Source organism: Podarcis pityusensis (genome assembly GCF_964106645.2).
Source record: "Podarcis pityusensis genome assembly, chromosome: 16".
In the NCBI taxonomy this organism is placed as follows: domain Eukaryota; kingdom Metazoa; phylum Chordata; class Lepidosauria; order Squamata; family Lacertidae; genus Podarcis; species Podarcis pityusensis.
In genome coordinates this window covers 37,952,858-37,971,900 of record NC_138041.1, presented here as the reverse complement: position 1 = coordinate 37,971,900, position 19,043 = coordinate 37,952,858, and the positions used below count along the sequence as shown (strand labels likewise).

Here is a 19,043-nt window from a genome sequence, read left to right as displayed (position 1 = left end):
GCAGTAGAAAGGTTCCAACCATCTCACTGAATGACTCTCATTGAATGACTCTGGATTATTTTGATAAAGGGAAAATGCCAATGATCTAATTCATGAAAACCTGCATGTTCAGAATTTCTTATCTGGGCTCTAAATGACACAGGATTTATTTTATATACAGTTTCACAATCTGACATTGATTGTGTTCATGGCCTGAAAAAGTGTACAGGGGATTAGGGAAGATGAATGATAAATCCCAGCAATTTGAGATAATTACTAGTTCCAAACTTATCTCCTTAGAGATTCAGCTCTGTGACTTTTAGTAAGATCAAAATAATGATGCATATTTGTTACTGAGTAGTTCTCTTGTAACTGCGAGTGCCCCAGGCAAGCAAGCAGTCCAGCTGCAAACTGTTGATCTGAAGCGAACTTCCTAGTTTCCCCAACACTCTTCCTCAAACACACCTGCACCATTTCCCCCAGCTGTACATGTGTCACCAATGGAGACATGATTTTCAGGATTTTGTACCACAGGGGTGTTTCCTTGTATACCAGTTAAGGGGAGAAAAGAAATACGTAAAATAATGCAGGATCCAGTTGCAGGTGCAATAAAGAGTATGACATTTCCTTACAGAAATGTCTAGCTTAGTGCTGTGGACATATTGTATCTTTATTTCAGTAAGGCTTTGGACAAAGTCTCTCCCCCCCCCCCACACCCAATCTTCAGAGTGGAATGAGGGAACTGTTAGGTGGATTTGTAGATGGTTGACGGATGGATCCCATTTTGTTGCAATATGAGTAATGTCTCAGGCCAGTTGTGCTCAAAGACATTGCCACAGAATCAGTACTGATCCTCATCAGTGACAGTGATGGAAATAATTAAGGTATTCACCACTGTCCTAATTGTGTCCTGACACTTTCTCCCAAAGGAATTCTTGGAGCTGCTCCAGATCTTTTTTATCATTTACTTTTTAAGTCTTCAATTATTTGTTTATTTGTTGATTCTTTAATTTCAAGGGGCATGAATATCCTTAATTTCTTATGACATACATGTAAATAAAATAGCAATAACAGACACCAAAAATTATGAGCATGATTAAGACTTCTGGATTATTTAAAACTGTCTTCTTATTAGCTGCTCCCTGCTGTTCAGCTCAGGCCTCAGTAAAATAACATAGCATTTGGGGATAAAGATGCAGCCCAGTAACCCACAACTGGAGGCCAAGATGGAGAAGATCTCCACAGCCACCATGTATTTGCCCTTGGTGCTCAAGTAGGTTGGAACAAAGGACAACCACACACTGCAAAACACCAACATGCTGAAGGTGATGAATTTGGCTTCATTGAAACTGTCAGGCAACTTTCTAGCTAGGAAAGCCACCGTGAAGCTGACTATGGCCAGTAAACCCATGAATCCCAGGACACAATAAAACATGATAGTGGAACCTTCATTACATTCTAGTATTATTTCTTCAGTCATTGAGTGCATGTCAACGTCTGGGAAAGGAGGAGAAGTTGCCAGCCATATGCTACAGATTGTGGCTTGAATAAGGGAGCAGGAAAGAACAATTGGGGTGCCCAGTGGCTTCCCTACCCACTTCCTCATTCGGGACCCTGGCTTGGTGGCCATGAAAGCTAGAACCACAATGGCAGTTTTGGCCAAGATGCAAGAAATTGCCACTGAGAAGATCATGCCAAAAGCAGTTTGTCGAAGGAGGCAGGTGACTTCCTCAGGCTGGCCAATGAAGAGCAGAGCACAAAGGAAGGAGAGCAGGAGGAAAAGGAGGAGAATATAAGTTAGGTTGCGGTTGTTGGCTTTAACTATGGGAGTATCTCTGTGCTTTGTGAATATTTGAAGCACCAAAGCTGTGATGCAGGAAAAGAAGAGGGCAAATGTGGCCAAACTGATCCCCAACGGTTCTCCATAAGACAAGAATGTTTTGTCTTTGGAGAGGCAGCCATTCTGTTCATTGTTTGCATATTGATCTCCAGGGCATTCTGAACAGTCGTCCATGTCTGAAAAAGAAAATGGAAGAAACAAATCTTATTTTTAAAAAGGTTATTCTGTCCCCAGATTGTCACAATGCATCTAAGAGATGCCAGAATATATATTTGCTACTTCCATACTGTTTTCCCACTAGAGAAAGGAGCTTCTGATGCACAGGTAAAATTAAAGCATGTGATGCATTCCTTACCCTCCTTGTTTGAGATCTTCCCTTCTGGACATGGAAGGCAATCATAGCAGCAGAATGGCTTTCCTTCCTTCTTGTTCTTTCTATAACCTACATGACAATTCTCATTACACAGAGAAGTGGGTTGTGCCTGTTCATAAATGAAAGAAGGAAATCGTTTGGGACGAGGATGAGATGAAAGAAGGAAATCGTTTGGGACGAGGATGAGATGGTGGGACAGTGTTCTCAAAGCTACCAGCATGAGTTTGACCAAACTGCGGGAGGCAGTGAAAGACAGGAGTGCCTGGTGTGCTCTGGTCCATGGGGTCACGAAGAGTCGGAAATGACTAAACGACTAAACAACAAAAATCTTATCAAATTAGAAAATGTTCAGGTGAAAGCTTATTGGGTCACAATCTCATGAAATTTCTCAAGTGTTTTTGACTGACAGTTGCAATTGAAATTATTGAAATTCTGCCCCGTCGAGGTAGTCTAACCACTGTTCCTTTAACTTGGAACTTGCAAACTATGCTTCCAATGGTTTCTCTGGCAACATTCAGTGCATTTGTTTTCTTTTTGTATACTTGTATCTTTTTTGTGAAGGGCAATGCTCTCTTGTCTTACCTTCTTGGACCATCCTACTGGCTTAGAAATATGGCTAACATACAGCAACATTTGACATTCAGCAAACCCCTTGCGATTTCAGGTATTTCATGGGTTAGATAGAGCTAGAAATAAGATAGCTTTCCTTTTATCAGTGCTGCAGCCTGATATTTCCTTCACAGATCAAGTCTGATAATTCTGATAATTGATGATTCAATGTGTTGCAATGAGACAGTTTTGAGACACTGAGCAAAAAACTAGAGAAAACCTGAACAGATTCTTACCTGGTTGAACCAGTTGGGCCACATGATACCATCATCATGAATGGTTAACCTCTTTTCTGGGGGAGCTTGTGAGTCCATTGCTCCAACTTTGACTCTCAGAAATGACTGATTGGGGAATGTGACCCAATTTATTATATCCAATCCAGCTACTAATTCCCCATTTTGGTCAAAGGAAACTTCTTCCCCAACACTATTATTAAATGAAACTCTTTCCAGAAAGTGGTGGACCTAAGATTGAAGAAGGAAAAAGCAATTAATGAAGATGACAAATATAATTAAATATAAGTAATATTTGTACAAATAGAGTGCTTATCTTTAACATTTAAGAGCTATAGTTTGTGGTCCATTCAAAAGTTGTATATTAGTGTCTTTCTTTGTTTGTTTTTAATGAGTCTCTTCTTCAAAAATGGATGGAGCTAAAAAGGAAAAAGGAATTAATGAGCAGTGCTGCTTTCTAGAAAAAGAGGTGCTGGAACTCACCACAAACACCTCCCTCGTTCCCTTGGAATGGCAATGGCGCCCCTTGAGAGGGGAGAGAACTGAGTTCCAGGGAGTTCTGGTTGAAAAAAGGCCAGCTCATGAGCATATACAAAAGAGCAACATTGTGGAACACAAGATTTATTTTAAATGTTTTGTGAAGGATACTTTTAATCGTAGCAATGTTTATTGTGGTGGTAAGATGTGGTTCTTTTAAGAATTACAGTAAGTCTTGGCCCAAATTTCATAGAAATTAGACCACAAATATTAGACAGCATGTTCCTTCAGATAGGAGGATAAGCTGTGTAGATAAGCTGCTCATCACTTTCCAGGGATACAGGGCTGCCTTTGTACAAATAGTGATAGCATGATATCGTGTACCTAGCCATCTATAGCCATATTTTGCTATTCCAAGGACAACTGAACCCACTTTAAAGTGATGGCAGAATTTCATCCATTATGTTATCCTAACCATTAGTGGATAGTCATTTTCTCCCCGAGAGGAAAGAGGAAAGCCAGTGCGCCCACATCATAGCGGAGTCCCGGCCGTGTCATACCCGCCAACCAATCCAGTCAGCCAGGGGGACGTGACTTGCTGCACTGAAGTGGCCGCGTGGCTGGGGATCACCTTCTTGGTTTCAGGCCTTCGTTGTGGCCTTAATTCGCCCATTAATCTAAAATACTGGTGTCCATGTGTTTTATTATTCAACAACTGGGGGAGGGTTCAGGGCATTGACATGCAATGAGTTTCCCCTACTGAAACTCTACTCCAAGGACAACTGAACCCACTTGATGTGATGACAGCATTTTAGTGATGGCAGCATTTCATCCATTATGTTATCCTAACCATTAGTGGATGGTCATTTCCTCCCCGAGAGAAAAGAGGAATGAGGTTCCCCTACTGACAGAGGTATTCAAGAAAAGTCCCCCTTTTAGCTCAGCTCCAGAGTTGATTACAGACATCTGTATTAACTGGAAGACAACATTACCTGCCACGGCTGTTGATCTGTAAGTTTCCATCTTTCTCCTTCTGCCATTGCTCTGCAATTTAATTTGGTGGACTGCATGGTGTGCAAAGCATGTGCCAAAATATAGATTGCATTGTAGATGCTGTAGCTGTGGGCTGTCATGCTCGTTTCAAAAACAGACCCAGGAAGGCTCTCAATATTCTCCTCCCCAGTACAGAGTTTGTCATCTTTCTTCTCTGAAGCAGAATCATTAAAACCACAATTAAATGTCTCTTCCCAGAAAACCTTGAGAAAACAATCTTCTTTTTCCAAGGTAGGCTTTCTCATTTGAATAAATTTCTGGAATCCTGGAAGATCCTTAGAGTGAACTGCAAAGGATAGAGCCCCATGGAGGAATGTGATGTCCCAACCTCTTTGAAAGGGAAATGAAGTGAAATCCATCTGGGCTGTCATAATCCAGACTTTTGTCTTTCCTTGTACTAGCACGTCATTTGTATCTGCAAGTCTGGGTAGCGTTCTAATTACTATAATTGTTTGAATTTCACCATGCACAACTACAACATTGGCAGTACTTCCCACAATAATGTTCATGGTTTTCAAACCTTCTTCCACCATTTCATCAAACTCACCAGAAGAGGTAACCTTAGGGAAACTTTCTATATAATCAAAGCAGATACCCTTCTGGGCAAACATAGGGAGAACATTTTGTACAAATCTCTCTCCAGTGTCACCATGGAGAAAAAGCACACCAATCCACACCCAACGAAAATGCAGCAGTAACTGGAGGATCCCCTCGTATTGCTGAGTCCCACCTGGGAATATCCAGTGGGTGAAAAGGGCTTGAACGTCATTATTCGTCACAGGAGAAAAGCCATAGAGGAGCTAAAGAGCGTCAGTGTTAAAATCAAAGGAGGAAAGATGATAACAAATGCTGATACCAAAACACCATTTAGACTCGAAAGCAGATTTCAACATATTAACCAGGGGGATTCAGCTTTTTGTTTATTTCTGATATTTTAGAATCTACTGTTTGGGGAAATACTTGGATAGTAATGTCTTTCCATCAAATAGAACAATTTTGCCGTTATGTTTATGCATCTAAAGGAGGTTACAGGAAAGAACAGGTAAATAAATGCTTGTTCATAGAAAACCCTGATAAAGCTTTCTCATCGGAATAAATTCCTAATAACCATTCCTTGAGTTAACTGCAAAGGATAGAGAACCACAGAGGAAAGCTATTTCCCACCACCTTTGCATAGGTTATGATATGAAATCCACCTGGACTGTTCTATTCCAAACTTTTGCCTTGGTTTGTATTGGTGCATCATCTGTTTCTGCAATATTGGACATCCTTCCCGTTACCATAATGTTGTGATTTCCATCATTCACACCACTCCTAGGGGCCGAGGCAGTTTCGTCCCCACCAATGTATTTTTTGAGGAGGCTAAGCCCCCTCAATATTCAAGGGGCATTCAGTTCCTCATGGCATCACACGCATGACGTCAGGGTGTCATGTGACATCACACACATGAAGTCATGATGTCATGCTGCACTGCACATGGACCCCCTCAATCCTCTGCAGGATCCCGTCTGCTTGGGTCTCCTTCCAGTCAGGAGGGGAGAGATCTCCCAGAAAGAGAAGACACCTAAACCCGTTAAGAGGGCTGGCTGATCCCCTGGGGCTGTTGTGCTATTTGGAGAACCTCAGGAGTGGGAGTGATAAAAGGTGGGGAAACTGACAGAAAGCACTACCTTGTATAAGAACCAAAGTCTGAAACTGTAACATCTATGCAATTAGGTTTAAGAAACTGAAGTAATGAAAATGGAAATGAGCTGATTGTTTACCAATTGTAACATCAAGCTGAAAATAAGGAACTGCCCGTAACATCCACTAAATTGAATATTAATAAGTTAACTGTTTCCTGAAAGAACTTTATCTCCTGATGCATCTTTTCTCTTACCAACTTTATTCTGCAAAATAAATCTTTCTTATTTGTTCAACTTCTGCCTGAAGTTGACCATTACCTCACACACGCTAGATAACCCATGGTGGTTACAGAGTTTTACTGAGGGGGATCTGCTTCAGAAGGATTCCAATATCACTTATTTCTCTTGATTTGGAATGTTAAAGTTATCTTGGGAAATATATAAGTGATTTTTCAGCAGGCATATCAAACACACAGTTGTGCTACCACAGGCAGCAGATGTTTGGTTACAGTCCTGCACAGGAGTAAAGTCTCCAATGAGGAATTCTTCCACCTGAGTTTTTCAGGAGGTGTGGAACTGAAGCAGACATATTTTCCACAACCTGCATTTCTGGTTGAAAAATACCAACCTATACCCACTATTTGCCATTCCCTTGATATATTGTTCCTCAAGATGGTGGGTCACAAAAACATTCAATTACCAGCTGGGAACCCCATGAGTCTTAGTCAGAGACAACTGTAAATGGCTTTCATTGATGACCCATGTTCCATGCAAACCTCTTACTCTTGGCATCTTGTACATAGACAGGATGGTTGACATGTGGAGACATAAATCAGGTTTTGGCCCCCCAATGACTGCCTTTGGAGTCTCCTGAACATCACACTTGTAGTTAGGGATGAGTCTTTCTAGGCTAGAGAGAAGTTCCATGGAGGCTTGGTAGGTCCAGCTTGCACTGAAATGGCTGTTATAGATGTGGAATCCCAGAGAGATATTGGGCAAGATTTCAGGATTTTCATTTATCTCTTTCACAGCAAATGCCAAAGCCAGGATATGCTGGTAAAGTTGTGTCACTGGCCTGCATGGAGAGCAACATAGTGCATAACAATTCACATTCACAAGCATAGAAAGTGTATGGATATATTGAAACACAAACCTGGATGCTTCGCTATGCTGAACATCTAACTCCTGCTACGTCATAGGTGGCCTGGCCCTGATTGCTACTAGTTTTCTTCTACGGAAGAGGAGGACAAAGTCTGGTTACCAAAAACTTATAATAAATTCACCTCTAATCTGAATGAATTACCACTTGGCTTTGATTAAAATCAAATATTAAATAAGAAATCCTTCGCTCACCATGGTAAATGAGTAGAAAGCCTTAACAAAGTGAATGGGGATGTTACTTTTTATGCTGCCTTGCAAACTTTTTAAAAAAACTTAGTTTAAAAAAACTTTGTTACCTTTGTTATCACACACTGCAGTAGTGAGTTTGAATTATAAGATTTGCCCCCATGTCTCATAAACACCAGAATTACATGGGGGGGAGGGTGGTAGTATTCATCATACACTAGTGGCCAATATTGTGAAAACATTTTGGAAAGTGTGCATCTTTGTAGAAGATTACGAAAAGCTTGGCCCATCACTCAAGATCCCAAAAACCAAAGTGCTGCACCAAAAAGCACAAAACAACCCTTCTGCAGTGCCACAAATCCAACACAATGGTGTAACGTTGGAAAGTGTTGATAACTTCTCCTACCTAGGCAGTTATCTTTTCTCAAGGGCCGACACTGATGCCAAAATCCAGCATCGATTGAGCTTTGAAAAAATGCACTTTCTCCTGCAGGGTGTTTGAGGACTGGAACATTTGCAGGGCAACCAAAATGCTTGTTTATAAAGCTATCGTACTACCAACCTTACTGTATGCTTGTGAAACATGGAGGACTTATAAACGCCATCTCCAACTCCTTGAAAGATTCCCTCAAGGGTGTCTCTTGAAATTTTTACACATCACTTGGGAAGACACACAACTAATGCCAATGTACAGGAAGAGGAAAAGATCACCAGTATTGAAGCAATGATTTGTCAACATCAACTTCATTGGACTGGTCATGTTGTTTGGATGCCTGACTATTGTCTTCCGAATCAATGACTCTATTCCCAACTCAAGAATGGAAAGTGTAATCCTGGTGCTCCAATTGGAGAACAGCTTTTAAGAAAGGTGCCATGGACTTTGAAGACACTCAAACTCAGGATGAAAGTGAGAAACACACTAAGAGGAAGGCATGTTTGGCAAACCCTCACCGTTATCAACTCCCATCCGGAAATCTCAGTCCTCACTGAGGAAGGCCATGAGAATACAGAATTGAACTCCACAGTCACATATGGACTCACTGTTAAGACCGTCTTCATGGAAGACAATCTTACTCAGGTACGAGTGATCACCAAAGGAAGCAAATAGCCAAATAAAAGAAGTTATGCACACAAAACCATGATAAAGGGTATTTCATAACTTTTCACCATTTATGTTAGTATAGAAACTTTTTGCTGCAATTGCAGCTCTGCAGTGACATCCCATGGAGTAAAGCAAATATTTTAATTCACCAGGCGTTTTAATGTGAAACCGAGATTGTATGAATGTTTCTAAAATATGTGCTTTATTCCTTGGTTGCTTCTGACTAAAAAGTTTATTCAATCAGCTCCACAGATATCCTGTTGGATTCAGGTCAGGGCTATTCAACACAGTTTGTGGCATTATATTCTGCATTAGATTATCTTTCTAATGATATACTGTAGAAGTTCATTCTAATTTAATACTTTTCTTATGAGCCATCAAACCTTAGAAATACAACTTTCCCTAAAGTTTGCCACAATTTTGACCACTAGTGTAATGAGCATCACCTTCATCATTTGTCAAATGCAGAAATATATTCATTACAGATATATGATATGGTTTTAAAGGAGACACACACACACACACACACACACACACACACACACACACACACAGTTCCTTACATAATGTCATCGAAGAGTTCAGGTGTAGGAGGTTCATTGAAGGCTATGCTTGAAGTTATATGGATTTGAGACATAATGCCAGCAATAACAACATCTCCAGACTGGAAATATTTGTGAAGAATAGGAAGAGGGTCACGGATGGAACAGGGAGCAACAGCAGCCTTGCACTCATCTGGAGGAAGCAGCACTGATGCCAACATCATGGAAAGTACCCTTCTGCACAGAGTATTGTAGGAGCAAGAGGAAACTTGCACACAGTCTGAGGCAGCAGCACAAATACCAAGATTGCAAATATTACCATGTCGCAGGGAATTTTTTAGGCGACAATTCATCTCTTTGCACATTGTCATCTGAGTGATTCTGAGCAGCAAAGTCTCACTGGGATGGTTACGAAAGCCAGATTTTTGCAGGGAGAAGAATGAGTGATCAGTCTGACAGAGCCCTTGGTGTAAGGCCAAGCTCTGAACATCACAGGAGATATTAATAGTATCTGCAAGTCTTGATTCGTAGTTTTCATGCAGCTACTGGAATTCGCCAGAGAGTCAACGGAATGATCGTGATTACTTTGATAATTACAGCAGACTTAAACAGCTTCTCAGTGATTTTTATTTGGAGGGGGGGAGCATGTTTATCACATCACAGCCAAAGTCTCAGCTGGTCTTCCTTTGCAGGGAGAGCAATAAGGGTTTATGGAGACTCAGCAAAAAAGAGAAAAAAAGTTACCCAGAAAACTACTTAAGATGAAAATATATAATAATAAAAAAATGCTTTACAGCCAATTTTTCAAAGAGGTAACAAAAAAAGCCTTTGCATAACCTTTAGATCAAGTACGTTACCCATTGTATCAACAAAAAATTGCATTACATTAATGAACACCATATGGACAGACCATAATTTTCAGTTGAGAGCCAGTGAGATGTAGTGGTTAGAGTGTTGGACTAGAACATAGGAGACCCAATTTTATTACAAAGACTCTCCTCCCTGCAAGAGAGGGGAGTGGTTGTGGGCGGGAGCCCGGACTCCGCCCTGGCAGGGGCCTTAGCCCCTGCCCCTCCTTCTCCTCCCCCTCAGTCCTCGTCGTCCTGCAGCGAGTCATCAGCTAGGAGTCATCTCAGTTATCACAGGGAAGAGCCACGAGGTTTGGAGTCGGGGGCGGGGGCTGTGTGTGTGGAGGCTGCCTGGTTCCTGGCTTGCCTTTTAACTTTAAAAAACCCAGGCATCCAGGTTTTCCGTGTGAAAAACCTACATTTAACCTTCTATTTCCCCCCCACACTCCTGGTGCTTGATTTGTTTGCGCGGCCTGAGTGCGAATTACCTTTCTTAAGCTGCAGCTTGTTCCCTTGCCCAGCACGTGCCCCCAGCGAGGTCTGAGTGTGAGTGTGGCTCTGTCTTTCTTTCTTCCTCGTATCCTCGCTTTCCTTACCCTGCCTCTGCCTTGGTGGCTGTGCGTTTTTATTTAATTTTTGGCCAGGGTGTTTGTACGTTTTCCCCTCTATTGCCCTTACCTGTCCAATTGCATGGCTGGTCTGGGTGACTGAGTGGGTTTCTCTTACATTTAAATTTGTTGGCCAGGGTGCTGGTGCGTTTTCCCCCTCCATTGTCCTTGAGAGCCTGGATAGCTCAGTTGGTTAGAGCATGGCACTGATAAGGCCTAGGTTGCAAGTTCAATCCCTGTTTGGGACAGCTGAATATTTCTGCATTGCTTGGGTTGGACTAGATGATCCTCAGGGTTCCTCAGTGTGTGTGTGTGTGTGTGTGTGTGTGTGTGTGCTTGCAGCGTGTGTTTGTGCCTGCTGTTTATTGTGCCTGCCGTTTATTTATTTATTACTCTTCTAGTGTGGGTTTAATTTACCTTGCCATCCCTTCCATTGGTACCACTTAAATCGGGAGCCCACTGTAAAATTTTAAAGGCTGCCGGGGCTTGGAATAGACTGTGCGCTTAAACCTCACCCCTCTTGGGTGCCCCCCCCTTCACTTGATGTTTGGGGGAAGAAATAAGGCAGGGCTTGGGGTGGACAACTCAGGGTTTCTGATCAGGGAACCATTCCTCAGCACTCCATGTTTATACGTTTAAAACCTATGAAGGTGTGCCTTTGCCTGGTTCTTGTCATTGGCTTCACTTGCCAGTACAGGCTCCCTAAAGAAAACCACTTTTACACAACAACAACAACAACAAAAGATTTCGGCTTATAGTACCTTACTGGAAAGTCCAGGTTAACCCACGGTTTATATTTCCATTTCTTTTTGGCTCACTGTAAAGGACAGCTATTTTCCTTTTCTTCAAAAACTTCCTTGCCCGGCATGTTCATTTTACTCCCCCCACCCCTCCTCCCTCCCAACTCCCCCCCACGCTTTCCTTCTCCTCCCCCCACCCGTCCCCCCTCCCTCCCCCCACCCTTTCAGGAGATACATCGGGGTCTTTGGAGTTCCCTTTGCTTCTTGCCAGAGTCATCACAGTTGCCAGACAGGTTTTTCAACTCTCTGAGTGGCCGGCAGTTTGTGAGGCATTGTCTTTAAGCACCTGCCAGTTCAGCAGTTGCATAGTTGCATTGTCAGTTTAACTAACCAGCAGTTTGACCAATTGCAGTCTTTTGTCTGTTTAAGTACCCTTATTTCAATCAACTGGTATTGAGCCGACCTTGTGGGCAAAGATTTACTTTTCTTTGTTTGGCAAAGTTTCCTTTGTGTCAAAAAGGTTTCCCCAGCAGTGAGATATTAAGAGCAACCCCACCCCTCCTTTTCTGAGGGCCGCTGGTGTGGGCCTGGAATCTTATTGATTTCCTTTTCTCTTAATTTGGCTGCAGCTTCTGAGCATCTCCTTCTAAGCAGTTATTTTCAATTCCGTTTGATTACTGTATTGTTTTAATTAGTGTTTTTATAGTTGATTTGATTTCGTGTGGAGTGCCCTACCTGGGTGGATGGAGCAGCCAAGTAATTTCGTTGTCCCTGAGAGGGGGCAATGACAATAAAAATATTATTATTATTATTATTATTATTATTATTATTACTTGGCAATGCTTTGTGCCTAGATTTGCCTATCATTTAAAAGGGGCAACTCTTATTATAGGCAATTATCTTCTAATTCTGTCTGACTGCAGTTGGGGTTGCTCTGTGTATGGTATTGTTCCTTGGAGCCAGGTGCTAATATGTAGTTGAGCGCTGCTGCTTGAACTCTTGCTGGGTTGTGATTTAATAAATATAAATAAATACAAGCGGTGCAGTTAAGTGACGTATAGCTTGTTCATTTTGTCAGCAGTTACGCAGAGCAACTGATAATAGTAATTCCTACTCATAGCTATAAATCCATTGGCTATTAATTGAGATACTATTGATTAATAATTAATCCCTCAACAGTGCTCGGAACTTTATTGATGCACAATAATTGTATACTAGCATTTAATTACAGTTAAGTTATTAATTGAGTGGTGATATTAATACTAATTAAAAAATAACAACGATAATAAAATAAAGTAATAAAATAAAATAAATTTGAAATATAAATAAATAATAATTAATAATAACAATAAATAAATAATTATAATTATAAAAAATAAAAAATAAAATAATAATAATAATTAATATTAAAAATATAAATAAATAAATAAAAATTATATAAAATAATATTATTAATAATAATAATAATAAGTGACGGAATAAATAGTAGGCGCATTTTACTAGTGCACAGAGCAGCTCATGGCACCCTAGTGGAAGCGCACGGGTGCAGTACCAGCACACACTGCAGCTGTCAACCGTCATAATAATAAACCCAAACCCATTTCGCAGTTCCTTAATGCCTTCAGATCATTCATTGTTGACTATGAACAGCGCTTTCTCTTAGCTATTCTTTAGTTCTATTTGCCTTGCGTTTCTTACTTCCTTGTTTCGCAAACCAGTGGCCAGCCTTTAAACTATCCAGGTGCAGGCCCAAGCCCTCAGACAGGAACGGCGGCTGTGCAAACTAGGTCTCAGGCTTGCTCGCCGACTTTGAGAACTGCACCAGGGCGCCTGCATGGAGGCTGCCGGCCCGTATCAATAACCCGGTTGCTTCCAGTTCTTCTAGTTCTTTACAGAATAAGCAGCCCAGGGTCCAGCTTCCACAATCAGGCACCTCATCAGCCAGTGATGATGAGTCAGAATGGCTTACGCCCTTTCTGGGGAGGCTGCCGCTATTAGCATCTGGCAGTTAGCCCGTATGTCGAGAAGAAGCCATCAGAGCTGTATCGCATTGGAAAGCTGGGCCTTAGAAAGGATTTAAAACGTAAGGTGTGCTGGTAATTCAATAAAGGGCAATGCCAAAGGCAGTCTTGTAAGTACCCGCACGAGTGTGAGAGATGTGCGGGGGCTCACCCAGCCACAGCGTGTTACAAAGGGAAGCGGCCCTTTTGGGGAGGTCAGGGCTTCCACCACTCTAGTTCCAGACGAGCCCCCACAGCAGGGAACCATCGATAAAGTCCTTCTGGGTCTAGCATTTTCTCCAATTCAGCTTTCTCCTCTCCTCAACCTCTTGTCTATCCATCCGGACGGAAGTGCAGCATCCTATCTTTGGAAGGGTTTCTCAGAGGGTTGCAGAATCCCAGTAGTGGCTCCTTAACCGCGAAGGACTCTCCTAATCAGAAGTCAGTAAGGGGAAGGACGCTCGCCTCACCCAACGGGTAGCTACAAAATGTATCATTCCATAACACCTCATACAGGAATTATTTATTTATTTATTTATTTATTTATTTATTTTTTCCTGGGTAACCTGCCTTTTTCTCCCAGATCAACTACAAGAGCAAGACCACAGCTTTAACAAAATGACAGCCCAAACAGGAAGACACATGGGAGCAATGGTACTGCTTTGAAGTGTTCCAGATCCATTTCCTGTTCTCCCAATTAGCAGGGCAGCTGTGGGCAAAATTGCAAAGAAGTACAATAATGATTTAGTCCTTAGTCCTATAATCTAGTAAGCCTTTAAGCCCAACAGTCGAAATCGCATAATTTCAATGCTTTAACTATATTAGGGAACATGTATAGTTAGTAAACAAATTGCTAGTTTGGTGAGAAATAACACTTCACTGAAGTGGATAACGCTTTGGCCAAGAGCTCACCTTTGGCAATCTTCTAGAACATGTTGCATATGTAGCAGTTCTTTCTAGCTTGAGTGAAACTCAAACCTGACATTTACAGTACCAGATAGAAGTGTTCTGGAATGTCCTGGCTGTGTCTGGAATGTCCTGGCTGTGTCTGGAATGTCCTGGCTGTGTCTGTAGTACAACAGTTTTGGAAATCTGTAGGAGAGCATCCCACCAATCTCTTGTCATACTAACAATCGTGTTATCAGCTAACAATCAAAAGTGCTAAAATTTTAGCTACATTGGCAACAGGATGTTGGCTAGAAGCAACTGGTTTTCTGAAGCTAAAACTTACAATTTTGTTCTAGGAGTTACTTGATCACAATATAGAACTATTTGTTTATTCATTATGAGTTTTACACATGATGAAAACATATACTCAAGCAGATATTTTTATAATCACTGTACTATACTATGATACAGTGCATAATGAACATCCACATTCAACTAGTCTGTGTGCCAGCCCCCTTCAGATTCAGCACAGAGAGCACCAAGTGACTCAGAAACAAATCAGAAGTTTAAAAGTCATGATACAAAATGAGGCTTGGGGCCTATGTGCATATCTAACCTTAAAAATAAAATAAAATAACAAAAACAAACAAACAAACAAACAAACAAACCGCACCACAGGGTAAGACTCCCAAAATCAGTTAAGACAGACCTTGAGATCTGGATCACGTTTCTGGAACACTACAATGGGGTCTCCTTATGGCAGGAAATCCTCAACCTGTCCTCAAATTGCCAGGTTCACTGATGCCGCTGGGTCCTTGGGCTTCAGTTTATTCTTTAGGGGACGCTGGTGTGCTCAACAATGGCCAGCAGAGGAGCAAGGCGAGGCTATCACGTGGGATCTCACTTTTCTGGAGTTTTTCCCCCCTTAGTTGTGGCTGTTCACATTTGGACTGAGGAGTTCCAGAATCACCGGGTGTGCTTCAGAACTGATAACCAGGCAGTGGTCAACATACTGGCTAAACAGTCATCGCGTTCCGAGAGGGTGTCGTGCCTACTCCAATCATTCGTCCTCCAGTGCCTCGCTTCTGAGCATTAGCTCCCAGGGCTCAGCCACTGCCAGAACCCGTTCCGGAGCACCTGTGGAACCTTGGAGACGTGAAGTGATTAAGGGAGTATTAGCATCTGTCGCACCCTCTACGCTTAGATCATATAAGAAGGTCTGGTGTGATTTCATGGGGTTCAGGTACCTGGAGCACAGCTGTTGCCCGAACCCTTTCCGGAGCACCTGTGGAACGTTGGAGACGCAAAGTGATTAAGGGAGTATTAGCGTCTGTCGCACCCTCCACCCTCAGGTCTTACAAGAAGGCCTGGTGCGATTTCTTGGGCTTCAGGTTTGGGTCTTCGGGGCTTTCTGCTAGCGCGCCTCCCACCACCGATGACGTTTTGCAATACCTTTCACACCTTGATGACCTAGGGCGCGTGCCTAAAACATTAAAAATACATGTAGCCGCCATTAGCTTCTTTGCTAAGGCCACGTTCTCCTCCGATCCATGCAGTGACTTCCTGGTCCGTAGAGCTATCGAAGGCTGGGGCAGGTTACAACCCCCTAGGGTTCAGGGCCGTAAGCCAATTTCTTACGGGTTGCTCTCTCAAATACGCAAAAAACTCCGGTCAATTTGTTGGTCCTGGTTTGAGGCCCGCCTCTTTTCTGTGGCATATGCCATCGCCTTTTTTGCCGCCCTAAGAGTGGGCGAGGTCATAGTCAAAGGTAGTGCGAATGGTGTGATGCGGGGCCTCCTTATGGAAGATGTACAGCTGTCTGAGGCGAGCATGTTGGTACGGATACGACAATCCAAAACTGATCAGGCCGGTAGGGGTGTCCTTCTAAAACTCACAGCGTCCGGGGGCAGGGCCCTTGTCCGGTAAAGGACACCAGGCAGTATCTTCGCCTCAGACCACCTGGTCAGGGTCCGCTTCTGCTACACGAAGACGGGTCCCCCTTACTGAGACACCAATTCACCAGGGTACTCCGCAAAGCTATTGATGCTTGTGGTTTAGCTTCCCGGGCTTATGCTGCCCACGCCTTTAGGATCGGTGCTGCCTCAACTGCCGCGTGCCTGGGCTTGCCTGCGGACAAGATTAAAGAATTGGGCCGATGGAAATCCAATGCTTATAAGGGTTATATACGTTAGTTTGCGCTCCGCTACACTGAATCTACTTACCCGCTTTCTCCTTTCTTTCGTTCTCAGCTGTTTCCGGGGGCACCGTGTGGATTTGCGGCCACAGTATTGTTCATTGGGCCCGCGTTCGGGCGGTCAGCAGCGGCCTTACCCATCATCTTGGTTTGCCTCCTGGGATACAAGTTGCCTGGTTGTCGCGACGCGGCATATGGTGGGAAGAGCTTATGCCATTGCTGATTGACAGAGTTGCCATGTTTGGCCCTCCTGACATCCTTATCATTCACTTGGGAGAGAATGACCTGGCCAATAGGAGAAGCGGGGATTTGTTGTGGTGCATAAAAAGAGACTGGGAGTCGATTGCGGCCTTGTGCCCTGGAACAATGGTGTTCTGGTCCTCCTTCTTGAAAAGAATTGTCTGGCGCGGTGCGCAGAACTGTATGGCCATTGAAAAAACCAGGAAACTCCTGAACCGGGCGGTAGCCCGTTGGGTGCGCTTTATGTATGGCCGAGTCATTTATCATGACCGTATCCGGATCGGCGACCAAGCCATGTACCGGAATGACGGAGTTCATCTAACAGACATTGGGAATGATATTTGGTTGGACAGTGTCATTAGCAGCATTAGGGATTGGTTGCAGCTGTGAGGGTATTGGCGGCGAGCCCCTTTGCGGCTCGGGTGGCGGTTAGGCATTGGATTCATGTGTTGTGCTGTGTCAAGGGCTAGGTGTGGCCATCGCCTATGCTATCTACCGTGGGTTATTCCGTTAAAGGAATCTGGCGGTCGTGTATTCCGTCCGATGCCTGCTTGGCGGGAGGCCATGGCACGACCCTCGGTGACATCAGGGGGTGAGCCTATAGTTGGATGAGCATCAACAGGCTCCACCTACTGTTGAATAAACCCACCACCTATAGTCATCCAATGCCTAAGCCAATACCTTTTCACTGCTGTAATCAATAAAGTTGTGGCCTTTTCTTGCCCATTAACCTTATACCATGTGTCCATGTGTATTTATTTCACTTAGCGGGGTCGGGGCCCTCGATCCACAAAGACTCTCCTCCCTGCAAGAGAGGGGAGTGGTTGTGGGCGGGAGCCCGGACTCCGCCCTGGCAGGGGCCTTAGCCCCTGCCCCTCCTTCTCCTCCCCCTCAGTCCTCGTCGTCCTGCAGCGAGTCACCCACCCTCCACTCCCATTTAGCTCAGGGTCTAGGTTTTTGGCCTTGCTATGGACCTTAGGTTGGTTGCCCCGGTTGTCTGGGGGGCCTGGTAGGAATTTTTCCATTTGGCATTAGGCTTTTTGGTTTTTTCGCCTACCTCGTAGCAATCGTCACAACTTTTGTGGTATTGGTGGGTAGGTTAGGCATTGGATTCATGTGTTGTGCTGTGTCAAGGGCTAGGTGTGGCCATCGCCTATGCTATCTACCGTGGGTTATTCCGTTAAAGGAATCTGGCGGTCGTGTATTCCGTCCGATGCCTGCTTGGCGGGAGGCCATGGCACGACCCTCGGTGACATCAGGGGGTGAGCCTATAGTTGGATGAGCATCAACAGGCTCCACCTACTGTTGAATAAACCCACCACCTATAGTCATCCAATGCCTAAGCCAATACCTTTTCACTGCTGTAATCAATAAAGTTGTGGCCTTTTCTTGCCCATTAACCTTATACCATGTGTCCATGTGTATTTATTTCACTTAGCGGGGTCGGGGCCCTCGATCCACAATGGTACCTTGGGTTACAAACACTTCGGGTTACAGATTCCGTTAACCTGGAACTAGTACCTCGGGTTAAGAACTTTGCCCCAGGATGAGAACAGAAATCGTGCGGTGGCAGCGTGGTGGTAGTGGGAAGCCCTATTAGCTAAAGTGGTACCTCAGATTAAGAAGAGTTTCAGGTTAAGAACGGACTTCCGGAATGAATTAAGTTCATAACCAGAGGTACCACTGTACATCCAATCCAGCTACTAATTCCCCATTTGTATCTCTCCTACATGGAGAAGATAAATTCAGAGAATCTGGGACTCATTTGCAGGGAAATGAGTACTAGCGGGTAACAAACGTCATTCAAATGTTTTGAAGCCCCACTTGGAAATGTGGCAACTTCACATTGTGAAGCCAGGTGGACGTGTACATACATGTGTATCCACAGGTGGAGGATGACGGAAAGGATTAAAAATGCAACCTCTTAATTGTCCATAATGTTCTCCCATGTTATACAGGCTTTTGCAGCTACATTCTGAGCAGCTTTTCTTGATTACATATAAAAAAATACAATAAAGCTTTTACCTAAATATATAAAGAATAGCCTTTGGCAGAATTTACGTGTTTCACGCTGATGATGTCTCCCCATGAAGGGATATACCTTTAGCACCCGACAAATGGATGATCAGTGTATTGACAGGATAACAAATTGACAGAACAACTTTATGGGGTTAAAAATTGGTCTCAGCTTTATTGATGACAGATGTAGGTTGGAGGCTTTTTCTGGGAATGAAAAAATGAAAAGGATGAGTGTTGAGAAATCCAAGGAATTACTTTTTCTGCTTTTCATTCAATAAATGCCAGCAAACAATGCAAAAATTAAAAGCATCAACACAAGGTGATTC

At 43.3% G+C, this 19,043-nt stretch overlaps 1 protein-coding gene across 1 annotated transcript; it reads right to left on the bottom strand.

The window, feature by feature from the left end:
* Positions 1-1,093: 1,093 nt before the first annotated feature.
* On the bottom strand, positions 1,094-9,401 carry LOC308464818 (vomeronasal type-2 receptor 26-like; the record flags this gene model as incomplete). The annotated part of the gene is made up of 6 exons (XM_080984404.1): positions 1,094-1,995; positions 2,175-2,301; positions 3,038-3,265; positions 4,504-5,364; positions 6,973-7,264; positions 9,202-9,401. The coding sequence occupies 6 exons, from the start codon at positions 9,399-9,401 to the stop codon at positions 1,094-1,096; spliced, it is 2,610 nt and encodes an 869-aa protein (XP_080840530.1).
* Positions 9,402-19,043: the final 9,642 nt, after the last annotated feature.